General features: G+C 37.8%; 1 protein-coding gene across 5 annotated transcripts in view; it reads right to left on the bottom strand.

The window, feature by feature from the left end:
- The window catches only part of LRRC28 (leucine rich repeat containing 28), a 74,605-nt gene that overhangs the window by 38,299 nt on the left and 23,453 nt on the right, over positions 1–12,853 (bottom strand). For 4 of the 5 annotated variants that reach the window (XR_013922583.1, XM_080350913.1, XM_080350912.1 and 1 more), the window contains one exon: positions 12,109–12,246. Coding sequence is in view for 4 of the 5 variants with exons in the window: in XM_080350913.1 (XP_080207039.1) it covers positions 12,109–12,246 (138 nt within the window). In the remaining variant the exon portion in view is untranslated. Of the gene's footprint in view, positions 1–3,324; positions 3,486–12,108; positions 12,247–12,853 lie in introns of those variants that run through there. The other variant, XM_080350914.1, reaches the window with a different exon arrangement.

The raw sequence follows: 12,853 nt of genomic DNA, 5'->3' as shown, positions 1-12,853 counted from the left end.
ACCCTTGTATCAAATTCCAAAGAAAAGGCTTTGCTGTGCTCCCAGCAGAGGATTAGCACGCTGAGCAAAGAAGTTCCAAAAGGAGAGGAATGATACCTTTAAAAAATGTTACGGTAGCTTACGTGAATTTTATTTTAGTGTAGTTTTTTGCTTGAGCAAGAATAAAGTTGGAAAACCCTAAAGATTCCTTTTGGGGTTAGATTTTTTTAAAGCGCAAAAGCAAACAAAAATCACTCCCCCCCACAACATCTTACCAGAGATCCAAGCATTCTATCGTAATAAACACAACAGTTTACATTCATTTCCAACAGTACTGGAGACAGTTGTACAGCAGATGAGCCAGACAAGCAATGAAGCATCATACCTTCCCCATTACCAAGATTATCAGAGATGCCACCACAAATTTGGGGGAGCAGGAGATGATTTGCCAGAGCTATGAATGGAGTAATGATCTATAGAGCTTTAGAGCCCATGCAGGTAATGCAGAAAATTAGAGCAACCAGGAATGTTAGCGTTTATAGTCTTTATGGCTTTTCAGATATTTATATAACTAATACCTTCAAACACTCAGAGCAAGACTAGAACACAGAATTGCACACCTACAAAATTAAATTCCTGTTAGTCTGCTTTTCTACATCTTTGATTCAACTCCACAGGAATAAGATTGACCAAAAGCAACCAAAGAGCCTCCACTTCTCCTTCCTCTCTTCTGCTATGCAGTCAATAAACTCACATAAAACAAACACCACAAATGGAATAATTACTGAATTTAAACTGTGGCCACTTCCCGAGTTATTTTTTTTCTGTGGTACATAACTGAGTCACAATGAGTCCCCTCCGTAAATCTCAAACCTACGTTTTCAAACAATCAAAACACAAAGCCAAATAATTCTATTTGACCTTCATTATTTAGGTCTGTATGCCAGGTCTAATCAGTTCTCACAAGCACATTCCACTTTTTAAAAACAGACTGTAGAAATACATTTTTCAAACTAGAAGGAACAGAATGCATTGTTTTGATGCTACAGCCTGAAGCCCTTTATCTGAGTTTTATCAAAGTATACTCCATCACTGATCAAAGCAGCAATGACAACTTAATGTTCTTTAAAGTTATATATTGCTGCATAAACTTCCCACTTTTGTCTTGTGGCCTCCGGCTCAGCGTGTCATTGGGAGTCTATTCAAAGGTCAAGAGACTCTGCAAGAGCCCTCTGTTCCCCAGTGGCAGCTCTAGCGATTGCAGGAGTGGAGATGAGAGTGGGGTGGATTCATTCCATCAGGGCTCTGTTCTCATATACCCTGGAAAATTCAGGTTGTCATGTCTTTTGTCAGATGTTTGAAAGACTACATTACTGTAGGAACTATTTGTATGTGGTAGCAGCATCTTCACACTGTCCTATTACTGATTTCCTTATCATCCGAAGACCTCTTCTCACTCTAGCATTGAAATCAATATTTCATATTCAATTCCTTTCCACTTAATATTTTACATACGCCACATGACTGGCTGACTTTTTAAAGGAAAGTTTCCAAGGTATTTGGACATGCAAGACAACTTTTTTTTAATCTGTATTTTAACAACACAGATTTGAGAAATCTCAAATTGAATTTACTAGAAAAATATTACACAATTTTATGTTTAATGAAATGTTGTTGAAATGAGTTGTACTTAAGACTGCTTATTTAATAAAAAGGCATAAAACCACGCAACATAACTTCCATGTTTCTACAGTTATATTTAAGATCTCCAACATCTCCACAAAGTTTTAAGTTGCAGATGAATGCTTGTCATGATTACTTAAAGCACTCTCAACATCTTCAAAATTCCTGTCCACCCCCCACAGACAAGAGGAAAACCCCTGGAGAAAAAAGGCTTACAGTGACTTGAGAAACCAAGGGCTGCCAAAGAGAAGCGTGAGCCAGGATTCAAGAGGCAGCACCAAATCTCTGAACAATAGAGAATCCGGTTAAATCCGCTCCCATACTCTCAGGAATGCTGCGAATCGTCCAAGTATCTCAACATGAGAAGCAGCACTCCAACTCCTTTATCTTGGCACAAGTCCTTTATCTCCTACCTAAAAGCCCTTGAGGAGGATGGCTACCAGGGGAAAGCCCATGGCCCAGAGCTCAGAAAACATACGTGTTCCTGCAAAGATTTTGATTTTCACAAGTGGAGCACTGCAAAGCCAGAAGCACAAAAGGCTTGAGAGCATCGCTGCTAATAATGAGGTTGGCTCTTCTCTCCTCCGTCCTGATTTCACCTACTCCTCACTAGGTTTCTCACTGACTCCTTTTCAGAGGAGGAAAAGAACAGGAGGGAGAAAAAGGTCTGAGGCTGGTGGGGCCAGATTCTGCAAGTTTGATGCACGACAACTTTCACAAGGATCTCACATGGAATAAATGGCAGCACCGGCCTATTCTCAGAAGCCAGTTTCAATGCACTAAAAACATAGGTATCTGGGATTTTGCTGCCTCAGAAAAAGAATCAAAATTGAAAATAAAATATTGGGCAACAGCAGGTCACAGGCAGCCTTGCACTGACATATTCTTACCCTCTAAAATCACGTTCCTTCTACCAGGAATACAGTATAATTAATGCTTAGAACTCACATGATGCCATTCTGAGAGATATCTCTTTCCAGCTGTGTGTTGTCACCATAACTTTCAGTAAGAACTGTCACATAGAAAGGGAACCTTTACAGGTCAATCTCTGCCCAAGCCACATGAAGAGATTTCTCAAATTGAAGCATCACCAAAACCAAAGAAAGGACCTAAGAAAAAGTGTGATTGATCCAAAATCATTATGATCTTGTTAAAATACATAAGAAAGTATAGAAAACCTGAAACCAGTAAATTTCAGAGACTTTCACGTATTATAATACTAATATTAGAAAACTCAAATGGTCATTAGGGTTTTGGTTCAGTAGAATTTTAGCCTTAATTTATTGCCATGAAATCTCAGTGCCAGTTTCAGTTCATCCCTGATGACTTTTCTAGATACGTAATGACCACAGAGGTTGTTTTTAAGTTATGTGTTTTATAAAGTTGCAGGTACTTCGAAATACGATGCACTGAGCCATATCATAATTTCTTTTTTTAACTAAAACCATGCTCATTAAAATAGCATAATTTCCAAATACTTTTTCCAGTGATTGAGCTAAATTAGAATAGCAAATTTTACAACAGAATTTTCTAGTCCAATAAGCCTAGTACACAAAGCAATATTTGAATATGTAATTTAAAAGTTACAATGAAAGACATTGATGGCTTCTTCCAAGTGTTTCCTATTAGTTTTCAGATTAATGAATTACAACACATACATACTTAGCACATGCATTTTTGAGAACCTGCTGTGCAACACCATGAGGAATCCCACAGGCCATTGTTGAAAGAGATAGTTTGGTTGGTTTTTTTCATTTCTTAACGTCATTTCTGCTACAGTTACGGGAAATATTTCAGTTCCAGTACGCCCAATGGAAGCCTATCTGGAAGAAGTGTTGGAATAAAAGCATATATTAGAACAACTTTCTAAGCTTAAAACATTCTCTAGAATTTCTCTGACTATATGTTTATACTACTGTTTTTGCTACCAGCATCCAGTGACATGACGAACCTTCCACTGTATACTAAAAAAGTTGTATGATGCTGACAAGGAGGCTTTTAAAAGCCCCTTAACAGGGGGGAACTGGAAAAAAATAACCATAAGAAGGGGCAACCAGACAAATAAAGAATATTGAGCAGCTCTGTATGTACAGATGACTCATTCCGATACACTATACAGGTGAGGGTATACAGGAAAATCTTCTGTTAATGAAAATTCCCCAGAATTTAATAGAAGTTTTTTTATTGTTTGTCTTCACTTCCTTCCCCATAAACTTGAAATACTGGTAGTTCTCCTGAGAATTTAACCCAAACCAAATGTTCGAGCAAGGCAGTGTCTTCTAGAATCTCACAGAATCAACATCCTTTAATTAAATAGGTCCTGCTCTGGACATGCATGGAAGCCAATCTGTCAGGAACAGCATGTGGACAATATATCATCCTATGCTTTGATCACCTCTATTTAGGTCACAAAGCCGAAGGACAGTCAGTAACCATCCATGTTGCTGTTTGGTTCCTAACTCTTCAGAGATGACTCTCTGCTATAATTTCCTAAGGGAAATTTTTCTTCTAAAATGTTTCAGTCCTCACAGGCTGTCAGGACAGGCCTCTATTGGAGTTTATACAAGATCAAAACATGAAAATCTTTTCCTCCTTGAAATCCAAAGAATGTCTTGAAGATAATATCAGGTATTTTTATTGTTCTTCTACTTTAACACAGCATAATTACTGAAGCCTTACTAATCCTGATTTGAAAAAAACAATACAGTAACAGGCAAGTGTGGGTAAGCTTTGCATTGATTTAGGTAAAAAAAACCCAATTCTTGTTGAACATAAGAGCTAATGTAAACCTCAGTATGCTGACTCTTGCTTTTATACAGTAAACTGCATCTAGAAATTCATTATTAAACAGAGCATATATTTTACAGATGTGTGCAAAGAAAAACTTATTTTTAATAATTAGGCTTCAACCTACTCAAAGGAAAACAACGTATTATGCTAATAATTAAAAGAGATTTTTATTTAGAAGTCCATGCTCCTTTAAATAGTCACATACTCACTGAGTGCAAAGCTCATGTAACCTAATCTGTGTTTTCCTCAAATCCCCACAAGTCCATTTACTTAAAAACACCACACTCCTGGATGGGTGCCTGGCGTACCAAACCTGTCCCGTAGTGCATATTTTTATACATGTTACTAAATTAGGAAAGCAGAGTGGACTAAGGTTATGCCAACTCTGAAAAAAAGGGCAGAGTCTGCATCAGTTTGTGCCTTTGCTTTTAAAGTCACAATCACTATTAACAAAAGTATTAAGTATCAAAGCAATCTACCCTAATCAGAGACAGTAATAAGAGTAGAAGGGAAATACAGGGCAGGGAGGAGGGGAAGAAGGCGCCAAATTCATTCCCTAACATTTTGAAGGCTGTAAATCAAAATATGAAAAAATAGTTTTAAAAAATGAATTAGGACTACATATTTTAATGCCAGGGTCTAGAATAAGAATAGAATTATTGGCATGCTGTACCCATAATCAGTGGAAATCTACTGTGCAAAGGAGGTAAGGAAGAAGATGTTTTTATATGCCTTTCATTAAGATTTACTGAAACACCTTATACTGAGCTCTATTCAGAATTACTAGGTTGGGTATTCAGGAAGTCTTTACCAGTGAAATACTGGTATGAATAGTAACTACAAATATTGTACTTTTTAGAAACTTTTTAAAAGTGAGAGAAATGAATATGCAGTTTTCATGTCTCAAAGTTTCTCTTGCCCCCGATTAACAAAGCATATTCCTAGGAAAAACAGACTTAGCAATAATTAATTAACATTCCGATGGTTACTTTATAAATTGACAAAGCATTAATGAAGAATTACAGTTTGATTTATAATTTTAATAATGACTGAAGCCTTCTTGTCATTGCCACTGAAGTTACCTATGCAAGAGAAAATTATCTTGTATTTATCTGTAAGTTACATTTTTCAAAATTCATCTTCATGAACTCCTGCAGCTTTCTGGAAGCGTAAGCTGTTTCAGTTACAAAAACTCACTGATCTTACTGCTGTTAATTTCCTATTAACTTAGAGGGTTATTAATTATGGAGAGATAATTATTAATTTCCTAATAACGGGTGGAAAGATCCAATCCTCCCCAATATTAAATATGAGCAACCTCAAAAAGGTGTGGTCTTAACAAATGGAATGGGAACACCCAAGTTCTATTTCTGGCTAACACTGACTCCTGCTGTGGCCTGGAGCAAATCACTTCTGTTAAAAACACCTTTTTCCATTCTGTAAAATGAGGATAACACTCCCTTATCAGCTTCACAGGATCTTTCTCAAATGCTTTGAAGATGAAGTTTTACAAGCCTACAAATGTATTTTAATGAGGCTTAAACTGACTATATTTCTAAAACAATTTACCTTTAAAAGGAAAAGGGTTTGAAGAAAAATGAAATGAAGAGTATATTTGCTATTAACCTCCCCATAATATTACTGCAGATTGCACTTCAAAAATTCTGAAGGCAGATTAATAAATTTTGCTTCAGATTCTACCAAAATGAGGCAAAATGGCAGCCAGTGGGTGCAATATGCATAGGCCTCCAGATAACACACAGAAATGATAATTTGAAATGGAAGCCACCCATTTCCTCATATAGGGAAGAAAGAGCATTTGCTAAACCTGCCTTTGACTGTTGCAGAGATCTGTACGCGCCTCAGCAGCTGCTGGTGCTCCCCACTCACCCCCACTTGCATTTTACAGAAATATCATCAGACACTTTACATCAAGTATGGTATTATTTTTTTTCCCCTGATCAATGCACTCAGCTCTTAGTTTTTCCAGTTCCTTCACAACAAACTCAAAGCAAAACTTGGGCTGGCCCATGTAAAGACAACTGTTGATATTTTTTTTTTCCCCTTCTTGAAGAGGACTTGGCCAAAAGATGGGCTGGGATCATAAACCATAACCTATTTTTTGTTTAATTACTTAAGCTTTTGCTCTTGACTTGGCAAAACATTAAGCTTTTCATTTTAGTAAATCTATAATTAACTCCACCGTGTGCTGAGTAAACATAACCTCATTTTTAATTAAATCTTAGAACAAGATGCTACAACTTGCCATTTCTGAGGAGAAGTATTTCTCTAGCAATGTGCAATAAAAAAATCTAATCCTGGTCAAATACGAAAACTTAAGTCCAACTTGGAGTATAACCCACCGTCTCTCAAGTCATGTGTTGTCCGCACATGCATTCACTAAGCACAAGACCAAAATGCAAACCTGAAGAGCCATCAATTCACAGCAAAAGTTTCCAAGGCTAAAGTAAAATCAAGTCTAATCTGTAACAGGGTAAAACAGAGAGAGAACCTTGGCTTTGGGACTCCTGAAGAATAATTTTTCCAGTGCACCTCACTGTTTGTTTGGGGTATTTCTGCAAATGATGCAATCATTCTTACATAAAAGTAGAAACTAAATAGAATTTCTCAAGAATGGAGTTGAAATATCATATGCATTATGAACGCGAGAAACAAAGGGGAACTTTCTAATTGGTCATTCATAAGTGAGAAGATTCAGAAAATTTACTGCTGACAGCACATTCATTCAGGACTAGCTTTACAATTCTACATTAAGGTGAGACAGCAATTCTCTGAATAAAGAGAAATATCTAAAAAAAAATATTACACTACTACGAAAATGTCAACTCTAAGTCAAGCTTATATATGAGCTAATGTAATACAAAATGATAACCATCTTCTGTTTGTGCTGCAACTCTAAGATTTTTGAAAAAAAAGATCTCTGGCATTACATATTTCCAAATGGCACTCAAGAATTTAGATTATTCAAGTGCTGCAGTTAAATAGTAGAAAACTTCACTAGAACTTTACTTCACATTCAATAATTAAACGTACCAGAGCCAAATAAACCAATAAATTGTTAAAGGCAGAAGTTACAAGATTCACAGTTTGCAGAACAACAACAACAAAAAAAGAGTACATTTCAATGAAAAAAAGTGCTCCAGAGGACCTTGTAATATTAAATCTCCTCTTCTTACTTATCTGCAACTCTTTTAATCAGCCCTCCCCTCAAAGACAGAGTCTCTCAGTTAGTGATTCTGATTACCACAGAATCTAGTTACTGAGGATTCTGCATTAGGCAGAAGCTGGTCCGCTTATTAACCTTATCCAAAATACACTCAAAACATAACTTTAAGAGAATTTAACAGAGCCTTTTCTTCCAGCCATTTTATATTCTATTTCATTTTCAACATGCTTATTCTGGACAACGTTTTCTCTTTGCTTCTCATCGAGTTTAGCCTAGTCATCTTTCAACAACTCTCACAATTTAATGATGCGTTGACAGACGTTCCATCGTTTCAGTGCTAGTGCACAATTAAACAAGGTGCCTCAAGGCCAAAACACATGATCTTATCCATGGGTGACACCAATTTGATAGCATTTGCTAAGCACAAAGGTAGGATTATCATTTACACTCCAAGAGTGGCACAGCACAGAAAGTGCTTTCTAATCCCCAAGGAACACGATTTCCATGCTTCACCTAATGCCCTTTTCCCCCTCATTGGTCCGGTATTGCCTGATTTCTTCAGGAAACTAAGGCTTATGTATTCATGCTGTCTGCGTGTATTTTCATCTTTCTTCCCCATCTCCTCCCTCAAACTTTTGAAAGCTAGTTGGACAATCATGACCAAAACGGAGAAGCGAGGTTTTCATTATTAAATTTTCACAAGTTTTATGTAAACAGGTACCTAGAGACTGAAATCTTGCCTACCACACTGAAGAGAAACTGCAGCAGAGCCTCAACCTTTAGTAGAATCTGAAGGATGTCTGCAATGAGACTGAAGGCATACATCTTTATGCACACTGACAGAATCACAGAATGTCAGGGATTGCAAGGGACCTTGAAAGATCATCCAGTCTAGTCCCCCTGCTGGAGCAGGAACACCCAGATGAGGTGACACAGGAAGGCGTCCAGGCGGGTTTTGAATGTCTCCAGAATAGGAGACTCCACAACCTCCCTGGGCAGCCTGTTCCAGTGTTCTGTTACACTCACTGAGAAGAAGGTTCTTCTCAAATTTATGTGGAACCTCTTATGTTCCAGTTTGAACCCATTACCCTCTGTCCTATCACTGGTTGTCACCGAGAAGAGTCTGGCTCCATCCTCGTTACACTCACCCTTTATATATCTGTAAACATTAATGAGGTCACCCCTCAGTCTCCTCTTCTCCAAGCTAAAGAGACCCAGCTCCCTCAGCCTTTCCTCATAAGGGAGATGCTCCACTCCCTTCAGCATCTTTGTTGCCCTGCGCTGGACTGTCTCCAGCAGTTCCCTGTCCTTCTGGAACTGAGGGGCCCAGAACTGGACACAATATTCCAGGTGTGGTCTCACCAGGGCAGAGAAGGGGGGCAGGAAAACCTCTCTCGACCTGCTAACCACCCTCCTTCTAATACACCCCAGGATGCCATGGGCCTTCCTGGCCACAAGGGCACAGTGCTGGCTCATGGTCATCCTGCTGTCCACCAGGACCCCCCAGGTCCCTTTCTCTTACACTGCCCTCTAACAGGTCATTCTCCAACTTAGACTGGAACTTGGGGTTGTTCCCACCCAGATGTAAGACTCTAAACTTGCCCTTCTTATTTCATTAAATTTTTCTCTGCCCAGCTCTCCAGCCTGTCCAAGTCTCGCTGTATGGCGGCACAGCCTTCTGGCGTGTCGGCCACTCCTCCCAGCTTCACTGTGTCAATTGTTTTAAAATTAGCATTAAGCTACATTTCTATAAGGCAAATCTTAAATACTAAAAAAGAACAGTAAAAGCACAACTGTGGAACAAAAACATTAAAACGGATAATGACTCAACACATGCTATTAATTGCATTGCTTCTTTCAGTTCTTAATCACAATTAAGGAAGACACAACAGAGAATCATTCTTAAAATACAAAATGCAATAGGAAAGTGTGGGTGTTCAGACACTTAACGGCAAACATTTACCGTACAACTGTTCCGCAGTTGTAAAGAACAGACATTTCAGCAATTGATTGAGGATATTACTAAGAGTATCCTCCTAGATATCCATGTAGTTTCAACAAAACCTGAGGGTATTTATAACACCAGACCCTGGGAAGGGAGAGACAAGAGGAATGACAGGGGAACAAGTCCAAAGTAGCTTTTGATGTGATGACATCACGATGCTGCAAGTTGGCCTCTCTGGTTACACAACGAACACTCGTCAGCGTTTCTTAACGGGACCCTCTGCTGCGATCAAGAGTTCACAGCCATTCATGTGATACCTGCAGGACTAAGTCTGGGAGAAAACGATGGTCCCAAGTTTTGAAAAGCTACTTCCATAAATGACCATCACCTATACCTGAAAGCTATTTTTTACTGCAGAGCTTTACATTCTGCACAAGCTCCACTAGTAGAACCTAAATTATATCTTAAATGGCTACTTATTATAAATTAAGAGCTGTCTTTCCCTAACCACGCATTGCAATGCAGTATCTGCTGTGAAGAAAGCAGTTAACACACAGTGAAATGATGTACTGCGGTGAAATCACATCACATTTATTAACTTGGCTAGCTTTCCTGATAGAATACTATTTAACACTATCATGACGATTCATACTACCAATATAACTAAAGATAAAACAATTCATCAAAACTTACTATTTTGCTCTGCTTTTTCAATTGTTGAACATAGACATTATTTTCAAACTCAAAGATTTTGCTATAAAGTCATCTTTGAAAGCATCACAACTTTAGGAAAAAACTACAAAAATAAGCTTGGAAGGCCTCTTTCGGAAGCGTTCCGTTTAGTAAACACGTAACGAGATAGATTAATTCTCCAGTGTAAGTGAAGGATTAATCTCACTTGGACTGATAACACTCAAGCTGTATGATATCCAGTTATGTTGATAGTGACAGCATCTGAACAGACAGGATTAGTTCTGATCACAGAAATGCCGTGTGTATAAACTGATGGGACACTACCAGCAAAACCAGAAAGACCAGGCATCACAGGCTTCTCCGATATAAAAGTTGGCAACAATAGTATTATTCTAAGCATGCAAAATTTTCATGCACACAAAACTAAACACACTTTGGGGCAATGCTCAGTACCAGATCTTGTAAACTTCAGGAGAAATTAAATGCAGCGTACCCATGCAGCTGAGACCAGTTCCTAATCAAATGTGGTAGACTTGAAATCAACCCTTCAGTAATGTAAATTATCCTTTTGAAAGTCTTTTTTGGAATCTTTTTAAGTTAATGTGTGAAGTTTTGCAGAAAATGTGTCACTTTTTCTTTGAACAAGTCTTTCTTTCATGGTACAGCACCATAAGGTAAATTATCTTTGAGGAACATAAAGCACACTCAAGTTGCTCCTTTCTTTTGAATGTAGGACATCTGAAAATTGATGGAAATTTTATCGGCCTTGGGTCATAACGTTTAACAGGTTTATCAAATTTCATTCCAGAGCATTTACATAGTCACATAATTTTTTTTTTCTTTTTAATCATAATCATCCTTTCACTCATTCTTATTAAGCTTATTATGCCTAGAAAAGTACCAAGGTAAGAACAGCTAGACTTCTGTACCCAAAACCTGAAGAAGCAATTGCAATGTACTTCTTGAGCATAAGCAATGTCACCTTCCAGCACATGAAGGTCACATTGAGAAGTTAGTTAAAATTAGAGCCAAAAGCTAATCCTGTTAGATTAAGTTAGACCAGTTTTTTGAAGTGCTTGCCTTAGATCTCTGCAGATCAGAGGATGCAAATATGCCATAGAAAGATTAAAAAATAAAAACAAAAAAAAATTAAAATTCACCATCATCTTATCTGGAAAGATATAAGGCAAATGAGAGAAGAATAATCAGTTATGTCTGCTTATCAAAGTACTTAGAAGGAAACAAAAAATCAAAATCTGCCTATGGCCAACTTTTTCTTTCTGTCACATTTACTTTGAATACATTTTGCTTCTTTATTATAAACTAGCAAGACAAACATTTGTTATTTACTGTCATAGTGAGGTAGAACTGCCATAGGCAAACCTACTAGACGTGTCTTTTTTGAAAATACAAGAACGGGGCTGCTGGGCAAAAAGAAAGGAAGGACGGGAATCCTTTATATTCTGGAAAATTGGAAGAAGCATCATTTTATCATAATGGCAGTTGTCATTGGCATTTTGTGTCTTCTCAAGGAAGTTCAATATTTTCTTGAGACAATGGCCAAGACTGCTGAATAGATGCCTTTTTTTCCTCCACTTTGGAAGCATTTTTCAGGACTTTTCTTTACCTTAAGTACATAGAATGTGGCTTTTTTCTAACTACAGAGTATATTTAGTACAACACATACAATGACAATGCCTGCCTAGCCTTTAAACACAAGTTGTACCATGCTTCAGCCCTAAGATACGAATAAACCTAGAGCAGATCACTATGCAAATCAAGTTCGAACAGAATTTGTCATTGCTGTAATCCCTCCCGCATTTGTACTTACCCGCAGGTAAATATTTCAGCTGGTTGTTAGCCAAACGAAGATGACGTAAAGATCTCAGGCGGCCAATCTCTGGACACACAATTTCGAGGGCATTATCGCTTAGGTCCAGAAACTGCAGTTTAACGAGGGAGCCAATGGCTTGTGAGAGAACAGATTAAAACATGAATGTGACCCAACGGTAATGTTAAAATCTTAGTAAGACTATGAGAGGATAAAAAAACCAAAGCACCTAACACCTATGTCTGAGCAGATTTTGATGTATTAAAGCCAGTCTCACAACTGAATGACGGTTTGTGGAAACACTTATCTAACAAAGAGTATGGCTGGCAGTGAGACAGGGAGGAAAAAAAAAATGATGTACAGAATACTCCCAATTCTAGATTCTCCTCAGATGATTCTGCTCTGAAATCACTTTTTCCATTCCTTTGCTTTGAGTCTATCCAATTTATATACTCAAAAAGAGTTTAAAATACTTTCCTGAAGTTGGGCACATAGCTCTACAATTAAGGCAAGGAAAGGAAACTAGTACAAGTTCCTGACACTTCAGGTTTCAAATGTGTCACGATCCAAAGCAGCAGAGCATTCTGTGTGCTAACTGGCTGAAAGTAGAAGACACTCTGGACATTTGTTTCTGTAGATTAGTGCCGTTTAGCCTTTTGACTTGCTGCAATTAGAACTGAAGCAAACAGCATTTAGGTGCATTTGAGAATTCATTAAAATAATTTAACATAGCATAAACAAGGAT

The sequence above is a fragment of the Nesoenas mayeri genome, assembly GCF_963082525.1.
Source record: "Nesoenas mayeri genome assembly, chromosome: 11".
Taxonomy (NCBI): Eukaryota; Metazoa; Chordata; class Aves; order Columbiformes; family Columbidae; genus Nesoenas; species Nesoenas mayeri.
The sequence above is the reverse complement of the archived record's forward strand: the minus strand, read 5'-3'. Positions and strand labels throughout refer to the sequence as shown.